This window comes from Schistocerca nitens, chromosome 5, assembly GCF_023898315.1.
Source record: "Schistocerca nitens isolate TAMUIC-IGC-003100 chromosome 5, iqSchNite1.1, whole genome shotgun sequence".
Lineage (NCBI taxonomy): Eukaryota > Metazoa > Arthropoda > Insecta > Orthoptera > Acrididae > Schistocerca > Schistocerca nitens.
Window position 1 is genome coordinate 358,234,785 of NC_064618.1, and position 13,804 is coordinate 358,248,588.

Below are 13,804 nucleotides of genomic sequence, written 5' to 3' on the forward strand. Positions count from 1 at the left end.
AACATCTGAATTCACAAAAGAATGGCTCGGTGCAATATCACAGCGTCGCATCTTCGGACCAATTTTTTTCGAGGCTACTGTGACAAGTGCAGTTTACATCGAAATGTTTCGGGAATTTGTGAACCAGTTAGACGATGAAGAATTTACCCTCGGCTGCTACCAACAGGATGGTGTCACATCCCACACATTTCAAGTGACCATAGCTGAGATCTAATCATTTTTCCGCGGCAGAGGGACTTAGAAAGGACTGTGACCCCCAAGGTCGCCTGCTTTAACACCAACTGACTATTTCCTCTAGGGTGGCAAAAGGCCAGGCCTACAGTAACAAACCACACAACTTGGAAGATTTAAGAGAGAACATCATCCTTAAATTCTAGGCAGTGGCACCCCGAGGCTCTGGCAGCAACATTCTAAAACCTGCAGCATTGTTTTCAAATGTGTTCACAAGTCAAGGGTGGTCACTTCTAGCACCTTTTGTGATTCACCCATGAACAAAGTATGACATTTTCATTTCATTTCATTTTCTGATTTTTGGACAAAGCCTTTAAGGGTAATTTAAGCAAATGTTTGCCGGCCAGTGTGGCCGAGCGGCTCTAGGCGCTTCAGTCTGGAACCGCATGACCGCTCCGGTCGCAGGTTCGAATCCTGCCTCGAGCATGGATGTATGTGATGTCCTTAGGTTAGTTAGGTTTAAGTAGTTCTAAGTTCTAGGGGACTGATGACCTCAGATGTTAAGTCCCATAGTGCTCAGAGCCATTGAAGCAAATGTTTGTTTCGAGTGAGACACCCTTAGAATAGCAGGAAGTTCTTTCACATACTCCATGGGGAAATTGTTTTTACATTAATTCAAGGCCTCCCCGATAGTAATGGGTTTCTTCCGGGACAGATTCATTAAATAATACTGAATTTTTCTAGAAAAATTAAATCCCAAATTCATGTCTTCTGCATCTGTTTCTTACATGACTTCAAGACGGGACATATGAAACTAACTGTACACTGGTACTACATTCATCCACTACAATCCACTACACGGAATAGCTCAATAAACACAAGCTTGTGATATAACCACTGTTCGACAGGGAAGCATCAAAACCTCTTAAACGCCCAACACAAATTTCATGTCTGAAGTGAACTAATTTTTCATCTGGAAAAGACTGCACATTTACATTCGATAACTAGCATGTACTTTGAACAAAGCTGTAATATGTGACGTTCACTTTGTCCTTTGCAGATGGGACGCCAATGGCGCACCTTGCTGCAGAGAAGGAAGCCGCCAAGGAGGATCAAAAGGTATGACTGAAATGTTACTTAAATATTCGTATTTTTGTGACTGTGAGTACAAGCTACGACGGTTGTGGTTATGAGATAAGGCTTTTCTTAGGATTTAGACACCCAGTGATTTTCTGTAGTGCTTCGGTTCTCTAGCGTAGCGTTTGATCAGGTTCAGATTAGGTATAGTGTTGAGTATGTGTCAGTAACATGCACAGTCAGAGTACTTAAAAACCTGTTCGGTCACTCTAGTATTTTACGTGGTAAAAGCAGGTATACTCTATAGTTGTGTATTCGTATACGCACGAGATCACCGTGAGAGACATGTAACTGGCAAGAAATAAAAACAATGTGAACAGGAGCAAACTAGAATTTCACATACTAGTGTAACTTATTACTATACAAAGCATCTTACGTAACATCAGACACAGAAGTTGAGTACTTTTTTTTTCACCTCGTTAGCGTCGCTGCTCGTTTTAAGCAGTATCTCAGGCATTATTCTCACCGTTGTATAATATTAACTTAAAATCTTACCTCTTGGCAGTCCTTTCGACAGTGAATTATTTTCCACTACTTGCTTTAGTATGCAGCAGTTAACAATCGCTTTAGAACAAGAGGGAGAAACGATTAGCTGTATACCAAAATTCAGGATATATCGTATTCATAGCTTTATTTGGCCCATCATCCGCATTGAATAAAAAGCAACTAATTTAGTAGAAATAAAAAGAACCGAGCTGCCAAATGACGTAAGAAACCTACATCATTACCACATCCTATAGCCGCCATAACTCCAAATTGATAAAAATGGAGAAGAGATGTATTCGTCAGCGCTGCTGTACTCATTTCCGTTTTATATTAGTGATTCTGGGTCATTCATCAATTGTGTTACTGATACTAGAACATCAGTAATTATTTCCTGTCTTGCATTTTTACGAATGGCAGCTAGGCGTGTTGTGGCTTATTCTTTAATGAAACATGTAAAGAGCAGCGGTCGGGCGTCCGAGACGGCTCAGATCTGTAGCGTGTGTACGCGTGACGCGCTTGCTCTGCGAGAACCTTATTTAATACTACTGGAGCTGCATATACAATCTAAGACAAAATACGGCGCACCACGAATGAATTAACCGAAGGGGACGAAAATCGGCAGATGTGATGTACAGGGTGATCAAAAAGTCAGTATAAATTTGAAAACTGAATAAATCATGGTATACTGTAGATAGAGAGGTACAAATTGACACACATGCTTGGAATGACATGGGGTTTTATTAGAACCAAAAAAAACTTACAAAAGTTCAAAAAATGTCCGACAGAGGCGCTTCATCTGATCAGAATAGCAATAATTAGCATAACAAAGTAAGACAAAGCAAAGATGATGTTCTTTACAGGAAATGCTCAATATGTCCACCATCATTGCTCAACAACAGCTGTAGTCGAGGAATAAAGTTGTGAACAGCACTGTAAAGCATGTCCGGAGTCATGGTGAGGCAGGTCTCCAGACACGTCTTCGTTGGTATTCGGGGCTCAGTTCAAAGCGGGACTCATCATTAAAGACAATTCTTCTCCAATCAATAAGATTCCAAGCCGAAGACGTGGATCCCTTTGCTTGTCATCCGCGGCACTCTCAATGAACAGCGGTATATCGATGGTATTCTACGCCCCGTTTTGTTGCCCTTCATGGCAAACCATCCTGGCCACAAGGCCGCCGGGTCTCTTCACAATTGACAACGTTTAGAGCATTATGGGCTGGACTCCCCAACCATTTCGGGATTTCGGCGACATAATGTGCCAAATGGACGGAATTTGGCACTGAGGACACTCAACAACTAAGTACCAAGCCAAATTACTGCTTGCATGAGGGCCAGAGGTGGCCAACGATTTATTGACTTAATTTGTGAAGCTATCTCTCTTAAATAAATCATACAATTTTTCGTAATCAGTTGATTATCTGCACGTGAACATCACATCTAGCTATTTCCGTCCAAATTGGATAATTCCTTCTTGGTGTGACTTTTTTCTTGTCTTAGAGTGTACCTGCAAATATTTTCTCTCATCGAAGAAAAAGAGATTTTTATTTAAATGCAGATTCATTCACCCACATTTACTTACATACTCCGTAAGCCACCATACGGAGCATGGAGGGGGATATCTTGTACCACTGCTAGTCATTCTCTTTCCTGTTCCATTCGAAAATAGAATGAGGTCTATATGCCTTCGAACAATCCCTAATGTCTCTTATCTTTTCGTGGTGATCGTTACGCGAGATATACGTTGCTGACACTGGAATCGTTCTGACTCAGTCACAAATGCCGGTTCTCTAAATTTTCTCAACAGTGTTTCGTGAAAAGAACTACTTCTTTCCTGTAGGGATTTCAGTTTGGGTTCGTAAAACATCTCCGTAATACTCGTCTCTTGATCGAACCTACCAGCAACAAATATAGCAGCCCGCCTCTGAAGTGCGTCGACGTCTTTCTTCGACTCGACGTGGTGTGGATCCCAAGTACTTGTATGGTTCTAAGGAATAGGTCACATAAGTGTTGTATACGCAGTCTTCTATGTAGATGAGCTTCATATTCCTAGAATTCTCCAAACAAACCCAAGTCGACCATTCGCCTCCCTATAAACGATCTTAACTGCTTGTGGTCATCTGTATTAACGTTCATTTTTCTACATTTAGAGCAAGCTACAATTCATCACACAAAACATTAATTCTGTACGCAACTTCCATGGATCATTCCTGACGATACACCGATTTCCTTCCCATCCCTGAAACATTCCGAACTTGTGTTCCTTCTCTGATGACCTCGATATTCCCACCTTCCGTCCTCCCTCCTGACGATACTTTTCATCGATAAACTCTCGCCATCCAGGACAACGTAATAGGGATCTATTATTTAAAAATCTGCAAATTCAGGCAAAATTTTGCGAAGTTTCTGTTAGTTTGTGGGCTGGGATTATTTAACTATATGCCTATTCCTACAATCCCGTTCGTGAGCGTTCAAAGAATTATTCAGCTCCGACTGAGGTGAAAAGTCCAACAAAGGAGCCTAGAGGAAAATGTGTAAATATGGATACCGTCTTTTGTTGTTGACTTAAAGGTACCTTCTTTCGTAAAAATTCTAAATCGTATACCTTCATTAACAACTACAACAAGTTTAATAAATGATGAGAGGCGAAACAATCATTAGTATCCATTATTTATATTCGAAAACAAAGATTTACAAAAAGCTTGTAAAAACTAAAAAAAGGGGATGTGAATATGGACATCCACAAAAAGTGCAAGAAATCTTTTGAAATATTTTAATGAAATTGGTTAAAACAATACAAAATGGTGGACTAGTCTACAAAAAGCAATTTTCATACATGTATGCATGAAATCTGAAATTATTTACAGTAATCGCAAACGTAAGGAGCTTCTTCAGCGCCAGCACGATCTATGTGTGCCCACATTTGGCACATAACACATTTAATTCACACCCCTCCTCCCCTGTCTTGAGAGAACTTTTCATCACAAAAGATGCAACTTGCATCGCTTGAGTCTGGTGTACCCCCATCGTTCACATCAAAGTCATTGTCGCTGTCCACAAGGGGCTGCAGGAGCCAGAAGAGTCCGATGATGAATTAGATAGTTCTGTGGAACAAATTTTTTGAAGGCTTTTGGATTTTTCACATCTGTCCGCAGGGCGGCCTCTAACCCCAGAGAAACTCAACGACTTCTTCTTGACAGTGCTTTTGTCTAGCGGCTGTGTCAACTGATTTTTGTATGGCGTTCCAGTGATGTGGCAGGCGGTTGCTGGTTCTCCTCTTAATGTTCGGGACAGGAGATATGTCGAATGGTGAAACTCCATTTGTTATCCCTGGTTTTCAGTCCTGATCGCCAGACTGCAGCGCTTCCCATACCCTTTTCGTGAGGGGTGCCCATAATTACACCTGTTCCCATTTTTACACATTTTCCTCTAATATTCAAATCCCCCAGTATGCTCAGCTGATACTCAGTTTAAACTGTGTATTTTAGACCCCGACTATATATCTGACATCAAATCTAAAGTTCATAGTCCTGATAGTGTATATAAATCCCAGAGAATAACTTTTCTACTCAGTTCTCGTAACAATTGCTCACATACAATACAATAAAAACTGCACTGCACATTATTCACAAAATCAGTATTCACACTTCAATAATTTCAGTCAAATGACTTCAGTCTATTCATGAGAACCACTAGATATTGTTAAAACACAAGTTTGTCTATATTCCCATATTTTTCGTATACTCGTAATGTCTCATATTTTCCTGTCTTCAAATATTCGACTCAAATTAACATTCAGTATAATAAACGATGTGGCCTGGCGCAACATAGCAACATTATATCAGTCTACTAGAGTAAAAGGATTGATGGTCTCAATATTTTTCATCATTTCTTGAATCACAGCAATGCCATCCCGATGCTCCTATGGGTCGTTCCATTATCGCCCTGCTTTTACCGCACATGCTGGTCACGCCAGGTACTTCTTTCCAGAGTACTGCGTGATGGCGTATTACTTTTTTTATAACAGTTTTCAAAACAGTTAGTACACGGTTAATCCCGACTCTTAATTTGATTCTGCCACTCAGCAACATAATAATAATAATAATAATAATAATAACATCAACAGCTTGCCTTACAACATAAACTTTTAAAACAACAAGTTCCTACATACAAGTATGCACCACAAAATGTACTGGAGAATGATGAATACAAATTATACTGGAACAGAACCATTATAACAGATAAAACAACGCCACATAACAAACCTGACATCATACTCACCAATAAAAAGAAGAAATTAACACAACTAATCGAAATATCCATACCCAATACAACAAATATACAAAAGAAAACAGGAGAAAAAATTGAAAAATACATCCAACTGGCTGAGGAAGTCAAAGACATGTGACATCAGGATAAAGTTGACATCATACCAATTATACTATCAACTACAGGAGTCATACCACACAATATCCACCAGTACACCAATGCAATACAGCTACATCCAACCATATATATACAACTACAGAAATCCGTAATTATTGATACATGTTCAATTACCCGAAAGTTCCTAAATGCAATATAACACATACCGTACAGTTAATAGGAAGTGACGCTTGATCAAGGTCCGCGTCACTTTCCATTCTTAACCAGACTTAACGTCTGAGAAAGTAAAGAAATAACAATAATAATATGAAAATACGCATATGTAAGACTGATAAAGACGGGCTGTCGACATTTAAATGTATGGCTGGTAAAGACGGCCTGTCGACATTTATATCATCTTTTTTTGCCAGTTATTGGGGTACCAATAGTTTATGGTGGATTTCGAACCACAACACAACTTCACACTTTTCACTTTACTGAATAATTGTCAGAGGTGAAACACGCGATAAGTGATTGGAAAACTCCCAGAACTTGCCGAAGATTGAACATCTGATTATTTAACTTGTAATCCCTGAACGAAACCCTATTTGCTTCATTTTATATTCCACATCTTTCATAATGTGACTCTTCTCAAAGGTAAATTTATATATTTTTAAAGATCATTCATTATATTTTGTCCTATTATTGAATGATGTATGTATCAAAAAAAGCTGTTTCGAACCTTCTCCCCAGATTAAAATTGTGTGCCGGACAGGGGTTCAAAACATCGAACCTTATCTATTGTCGGCAATACAGTTATCGGCTGAATTATCCCGGTACAACTCCCGAGCCGCCCTCATAACTTTCCTTTCGCCCACGACCTGTATCTTTCATCTGGAGTAAATCTGTACGTTTGAGGGTCTTTACGAAATTTTTTTTTTTTTTTTTGAATAATGATATCGCTGTCATGTAACTGTGTTTGTCAGAGAGTGAGAATGAGAGAAAAGAGAAGTGAGTGAATCTGTCAGTGTGAAGAATCGTGAATGAAAGTCATAATTATTAAAAAGGAATTTAAAATGCTCTGGGTCCCTGTGAGAATGGTAAGCGTGTTATTACATTTTGCGTGCTATAAGATTTAATCAATTTACTATGAGAACTACTCGCGAGAAAGCTGAATCATTAAAAATAAATAAAAAATATTCAGTCCGAATACTGGTTTGATGCAGCTCTCCAGGCTAGTCCATCCTGTACTAATCTCTTCATATGTGCATAAATACTGTAACCAAAATCCATTTGAATCTGCTTGCTCTAGTCAAATTTGAATCTCCCTCCACTCCTGGTACCCGCCACAGTTCCCTCCATTACAAAATTTGCTATTCCTTTATGCTTCAAAATATTTCCTTTGACCCCATCTCTTGTGTAAATCAAATTGTGTTATACTTATTTTCTCTCTGATAAATTTCGTACTGTCTCGTGAGTTATTTGATCTATCTATATCATCTTTAGAATTTTTCTGTAACAGAACATTTCAAAAGCTTTCATTCTCCTATTGCCTTTACTTCTTCAAGTCCACGTTTTACTTCCATGTAAGGCTAAGTTCTACATAGGTAGTTTCACAACACACTCTACAAATCTTAAATTTACTTTAAATGCAGACTGGCAAGAGCAAGAAAAACTTCTTTTTTTCGAAACTGAGAAATGTTAACAGATTTCTCAGTTTCGAAAAGTTTTTGTTGCTCTTGCCAGTCTGCATTTTACATCCTCTTACCTTCGGCCTTTGTCAGCTATTTTACTTCCCAATAACAAAACTTACGCTACTGTCTTTAGTGTCTCATTTCTAACCGAATTCCTTCATCATCGAATGTCTTACTTCATAACACTCCATTACACTTGTTTTACTCTTGTTGATATTCATATTAAAACTTCTTTTAAGACACCATCCATTCCGTTTAATTGCTCCCGTGTCTCTTGTTGCCAGAATAACAGTGACATCGACATACCTCAATGTTTTTATTTCTTCTCCCTGAACTTTGATTCCAATTCGAAACTTCTCCTTGGTTTCCTTTACTGTCCTTATTGGTCGCCCTATGCGCGGACTGATGATGAGTGGGCTGCAATGGCATCACACTAACTTATCAATTACTGCGTCCCTTTCATGTTCTTCGATCCTTATAACTCCTGTCTGTTTTCTGAGCAACTTACAGGAACGTTTCGCTCCCTATGTGTTATATCTGGCAGCTCCAGAATTTAAAAGAGTGTATATAGAGAAAACTGTGGTCTAATTCTGTATCAGTTCCAGAAAATGAAATGATCAGTACCATTACCAGTGATGCTGAAGAAATAGTGAACACGACACAATAGGGTGTTTCAAATACTGAAGAACAGAATGTGCACGATATTCCAAGTTCCAACTGTGGAAGCATTGAGCTATGAGAATCTAATGCCTTACAGGGAAGGAAATAAGGAATAAAGTCAAGGATTTGAACGTACAATAAAGCTGAAGACAATAACGATAGCCGAAGCCTTCCAAATAGTAGATGCGGTAATGGCTAATTTTGAAGGCAATGATCCTGAGTCGGAAGGAAGCCCTAAGGTAAAGACATCACGACATCACTGCTGAAGAAAAACAGTCAACAGTCGAACTTTGTTCTTATACAACTTGATGCTTATAACAGACCTCAAGCACCACTTCAACGGAAGTGCTATGTCTCCTCCAAAAATACTCACTGGCTGATAGCAACACCGCCGAAGTATTCTGATAGTTCTGGAGAAAGTTGTGAGATCTGATTTTATAAGGCTGGACTGTACATGTTCCGCGATCTTTTGAGAGTTTTGCACTAACATACGGTATTCTTATTTTCTTCATTTTCACCATTCAAATAGTTACAGAAATTTCATAATAATTGGTTTTGTGATTGTGTGAGATAGCCTAAATCTTTATTTTAGATACATAAATTGCTCCCATATTACATAATTTTTTTATACGTGGTATTTTCGCTTTTTCCCCCTTATTTTAAAAATGTACACCGAGTTCTACAAGTATCTGGAAAGGGGGAACGTTGGGGGGGGGGGGGGGGGGGGGGAACTGAAGAACCAACTAAGAGTTTTGCGGAGCCACGGGTAATGGCGGTCACGTAAGGAAGTGAAAATATCTTTCTTAAACATAGTAAGATATGTAGATGATCCACGTCATTTTTCTAAACAATCTTATACATGTTGAAGTGATATTTTAAAGGTTTTTTCAACTTGATTATTTCACCAGTAAAAAATGTTTTCGCAAACGTCGACAGCATTAACTGCTGTCTTGGGACGATGACAGTAAGTAGTTGCGGCCATTTAAAGCCATGTGCAATCTTATAATATACTCGTACGTGAAAGTGTTTAAAAACAATTGTATCATTGTATTTATTTTTCTTACAGTGTGTAGCCTAGGCTCCTAGATTTTTGTTATTAAAATACAGAATTACGTTATGTACGGTAAGGAAAAAGAGCACAGCAACATTCAGTTTCTTTGTTTCCTATCGCGTTAACCACACAATCAGCCATCAGCTCTGTCCTATGCACTGCATGCTTGATGAATCCATATTCCAGAAAAGGTGCATCATAATCAGAGCGGTCCCTGTATTCCAAATTTTTGTCAATAAAAACAAACTCCTTCCTTTTCTCCTAAATCGCCATTTTCAGATTCTTCTTGACGTTGTAGCTATCGTTCATTGGAAATGTCATATTCTGCATCAAATATTAATTTGTCCTACGTTTTCTCCTTTCCGTTTTGTTGTCGGTTTCATCTATTTTAAGTATGTCTATCTTCTTGTTTTTTTTATTCTTTTGTTGATTCAAGTTTTTCCTTCATTGGTGTTGGTCTAAACATTTCTGTGTGCTGTTTAGGTCTTGCAGCTTTGGAGTTTACCTTGTCTACCTCTGTGCTGCAAGTAGGTAATCAGGTAATCGTAAAACTACTCCTGTTAGTACCGCATTGCAGGTACTAACAATGCGGTTATTTTGTTAAGCGGTTAATTGAGAACTGATTAGGTAAAGTAATCTGGTCAGGATTTGCAACAATTACCAGTGTTGCAGTATTAAATCTAGATAGGGCTATTGACAGGATCATCAGTGGTAACCGATCTGTCATTTGACTTTTCGAACGTTGTTTCTGTCCTTAGTTCGGTTCACACAGAAATAGTGGAAAATGTTGAACAGGCCTTGTAAAAATTTCTTTACGTCACAGTATCCAGATTTTAAGGAAAGGTTTTGTTACCTGAGACATGAAGCCTTTAGCGTTCTGAAACCTTCGTTATAGAAACTGCCTCATTATCAGCTCTCACATTCAGCTGTAAACGTTCTGAACTCCTCTTAATTTCATAAGAAGTTCTTATGCGATTTCCAGGCATGTGGAACGAAGACAATGCCGGGAAGTAAACTGACTGCCATTACGCTGACAAGGAAACAGCACGAACTTGACCTCATATTTTTAAAAAAGCGCACTAGTAAGATATCGGGTCCAGCAATTTGGATGTACAGTTTTCAGACATTCCCGCGCACCGACTGTTTGTCACTCGCTCCGCCCCACTGCATCCGCCTAATGTTCGAACGCGAGGAACTGTACTGCGGATTGACAACGCCCTCCTATTCGCGGGATGTTAATGGCGAGGGAAGATGAGGGGGCAGGGGTCACGTCTGCCAAACATGGTTTGAAATTTTGTTCCAGAACACTTTATTTTGCGCGAAAGAAGTACCTAATATAACAAACATACCACATACGTGATCAGTATTGTTTTAACAGTATTCAATATAAATATGCCCCAACAGCAAAATGAATTAAAGTAAGCGACTGAGAAATGTCCATTAACCTCGCAAACAGAAGAAAACTGCAAAAAGTGGTGAAAATGGTTCGCTCAAACAGACGAATAACTATTCGACAGCTCATCGAAGAACTTAGCATCTCGTGCGGGTTCGAGCTAAGCACTTTAACCGATAATTTGCAAATGAGGCGAGTGAGCACCAAATTTGTTCCTAGACTTTTGAACCATGAACAGAAAATTTGTCGGTCAGTTTTCACAGAGTTGAAGGATCGTCTTGATTTACATCCGGAATTTATGTCCAATATTTTGAGATTAAACTTGGGTCTGTGTCCCTGAGAGTACAATTTCAATTTCAGAGTTCCCATGGAAAACGACTGAATCTCCTTGCTCTAAACAGGAGCGTCAGTCAAAATCGAATATCAAAGTCATGCTCCTTTTTTTCGCTATTGAGGATGTTGTGCTGTCAGAGTTCGTTCCAAGGAGAACAACTGTGAACGTTGAATTTTATAGAGTCGTACTGCAACGTCTGTGTAACTAAGTACGAAGAAAGAGATAAAAAAATGGGCCATTGGCTTCTTTCTTCATCACGACAACGCTCTGCGTCACACCTCACGGTTGATTGACGAGTTTTTGGCCGGAAAACGCGTTCTGTCTGTCTACATTCGCCTTACCCACAGATTTAGCACCGTACGACTTTTGGCTCTTCCAAAAATGTAATACCATGCTTAAAGGAAAGCGTTTTGAAACAATTCCTGGCACTGAGAGGGCCAAGACAGAGCAGCTGAACGTCCTGACAGCAGAAACCTCCCAGAAATGCTTCTAGTCATCGATTCAACGCTGGAATACGTCCATTGCTAGCTAAGGACAAAAATTTGAAGGAGATTAAATCATACTCCGTGCAAGGTAATTACTTTGTTTATAATAAAATTATTCGCCGAATTTTTGATCACACTTCGTAGTGCGTTATAGGAAGCTCCTACCATACTGGAGTTGGCCTATGCATCAGTGAGGGCCATTTCAGGATCCCCGCCACTATCCTAGTCTCCTGTATAGCAAAGGTTCAATTTATTTTGTTGGCTGCAAACAAAATTAATCGCCAAGTTAGTTGTACGGCTTGCCACAGTACTGCACCTCTCGGGTGCATGTTTCAGGGGATCCAGTGTAATCCACAAAGGTAAAATTTCCAAAGAAGTAATTAGGAGAGCTGCTATTAGCGCGTGAACCTGCCAGCTAGTCGTCCCGGACATGAGTCGCCAACCGTCCTGGCTCATTGTGTGTCAGCTTCGCTGTTCCCAGAATGTGTCACGGACTCGGACAAACACATTGCAGAACCCACTGGCTTATATTTCTGTGCTCTTGTTGAACCAATAAGTGTCCCGCCCACGACAAGACTCTACGTTTTCCTCTGAGAGGATCAGGTGGTGTGCTAGCTGCAGCTTGCAGCTTGCTGGCCCAGCCGTGGGATCGTACTGTTGTTAGAGATGTCTGAGCCGGCATCTGGAAGTTTGGGGTTTTGTGCAACCTACAGCTGATGTGCTGATCTTCCCTAATCCGTCTAAAGCGGTTTAAGCACCCTAGCAGACTGTGAGATCACCGTTGTTGCATTTCGATCTATACGGAAACACATACCTCTGCGAGGTGCGACATGTGTTTGAGTACTCTCTGTATTCAACTATGTGTTTTGAAGTTGCTTGTTATGAGCGCAGGAGTCGTTAAAGAGGAGTCCACAGGTGCTATCGATTGCGAACATTCGGTCGGAGGAAGCAGTCGAATGGTAGCCGTGAAGTCAGTGTTGCCAACTCAGTCGTTTTTCGGCTGATTTTGACAGATTTGTATTCCTAAAACTCGGAAAGTGATTTTCTCAGCCGACAGCCGGAAACCTGGCAGATTTATCGCATTGCTGACAGCTGGAAAACTGGCAGATTTCTCGCACTGCTGAATTTTAATAAACTAAATAATTTAACTAATTTAAATTAATTAACTTAATTCGCGTTGTTATTACAATATTAACGTCCAGACAAAACATTCCATTGAATTAATAATGGAATTAATATTATGGACGGGCTTTTGTAATAGATAATTTAATATATTGTTGAAAAACAGTATTCTGAATATTATAGTGTATTGCTTGACGTCTGACGCAACAGCAAACCATAGCGGGAGCATCGTGATTTCCTTGAATAAAGAATCGCTCTTGCTACTACACAGTCTGCAGTGCTGTAACAGCCATTCTTATAATCAACAATTCATTGGCAGTAGTCCCTAATTGTTTCCAGTGCATTTATTTAGGCTTTTTAACATTGAATAAGAGGACAGTTTTCTTAAACGTGTGTATGTACTGTTAAAAATACCGAAGAAATCCCCATACAGGGTGAACATTAACAAAACCGACAAACTGCAGTGACGGATTCCTGACTGGAAATGGAGGAAAAAAGGTCCAATGAACATGTGGCCGAAAATCGACGGTGTGCGTACAACGACAACGAATCGTCCGAGAACAAAGTACAGAGCTGCATCGCATCACCTCACAAAAGATGTTCGAAGTGGCATCTATGGGACGCAATGCACTCGTTGACACGTCGCGTCATGGACTGCCGCACTCTTTCGCACGTTTCGGCCTCTCTCCGAATAGCGTAATAGGCGTCGTGAACACGCTATTGAAGGGTATGCACATGAGGAACTGATTCAGCATTAACAACGCTTTTCAGATGTCCCCAGAGATAAAAATCCAGAGGGTCTAAGTTCGGTGACCTACCAGGCTACGCTGCAAGGCCTCAGAGTCCTATCCAGCGTCTGGGGAAGATGTTGAGGTATTGGCGAACTGTAATGTGGAAGTGGGGTGGT

General features: G+C 39.9%; 1 protein-coding gene across 1 annotated transcript in view; it reads left to right on the forward strand.

Annotated features, from left to right (window-relative positions):
- The window catches only part of LOC126260907 (uncharacterized), a gene marked incomplete at its 5' end in the record, with an annotated part of 472,435 nt that overhangs the window by 311,800 nt on the left and 146,831 nt on the right, over nucleotides 1-13,804 (forward strand). Inside the window, one exon of the mRNA XM_049958364.1 lies at nucleotides 1,232-1,290. Within this exon, the coding sequence (XP_049814321.1) occupies nucleotides 1,232-1,290 (59 nt within the window). The remainder of the gene's footprint in view (nucleotides 1-1,231; nucleotides 1,291-13,804) is intronic.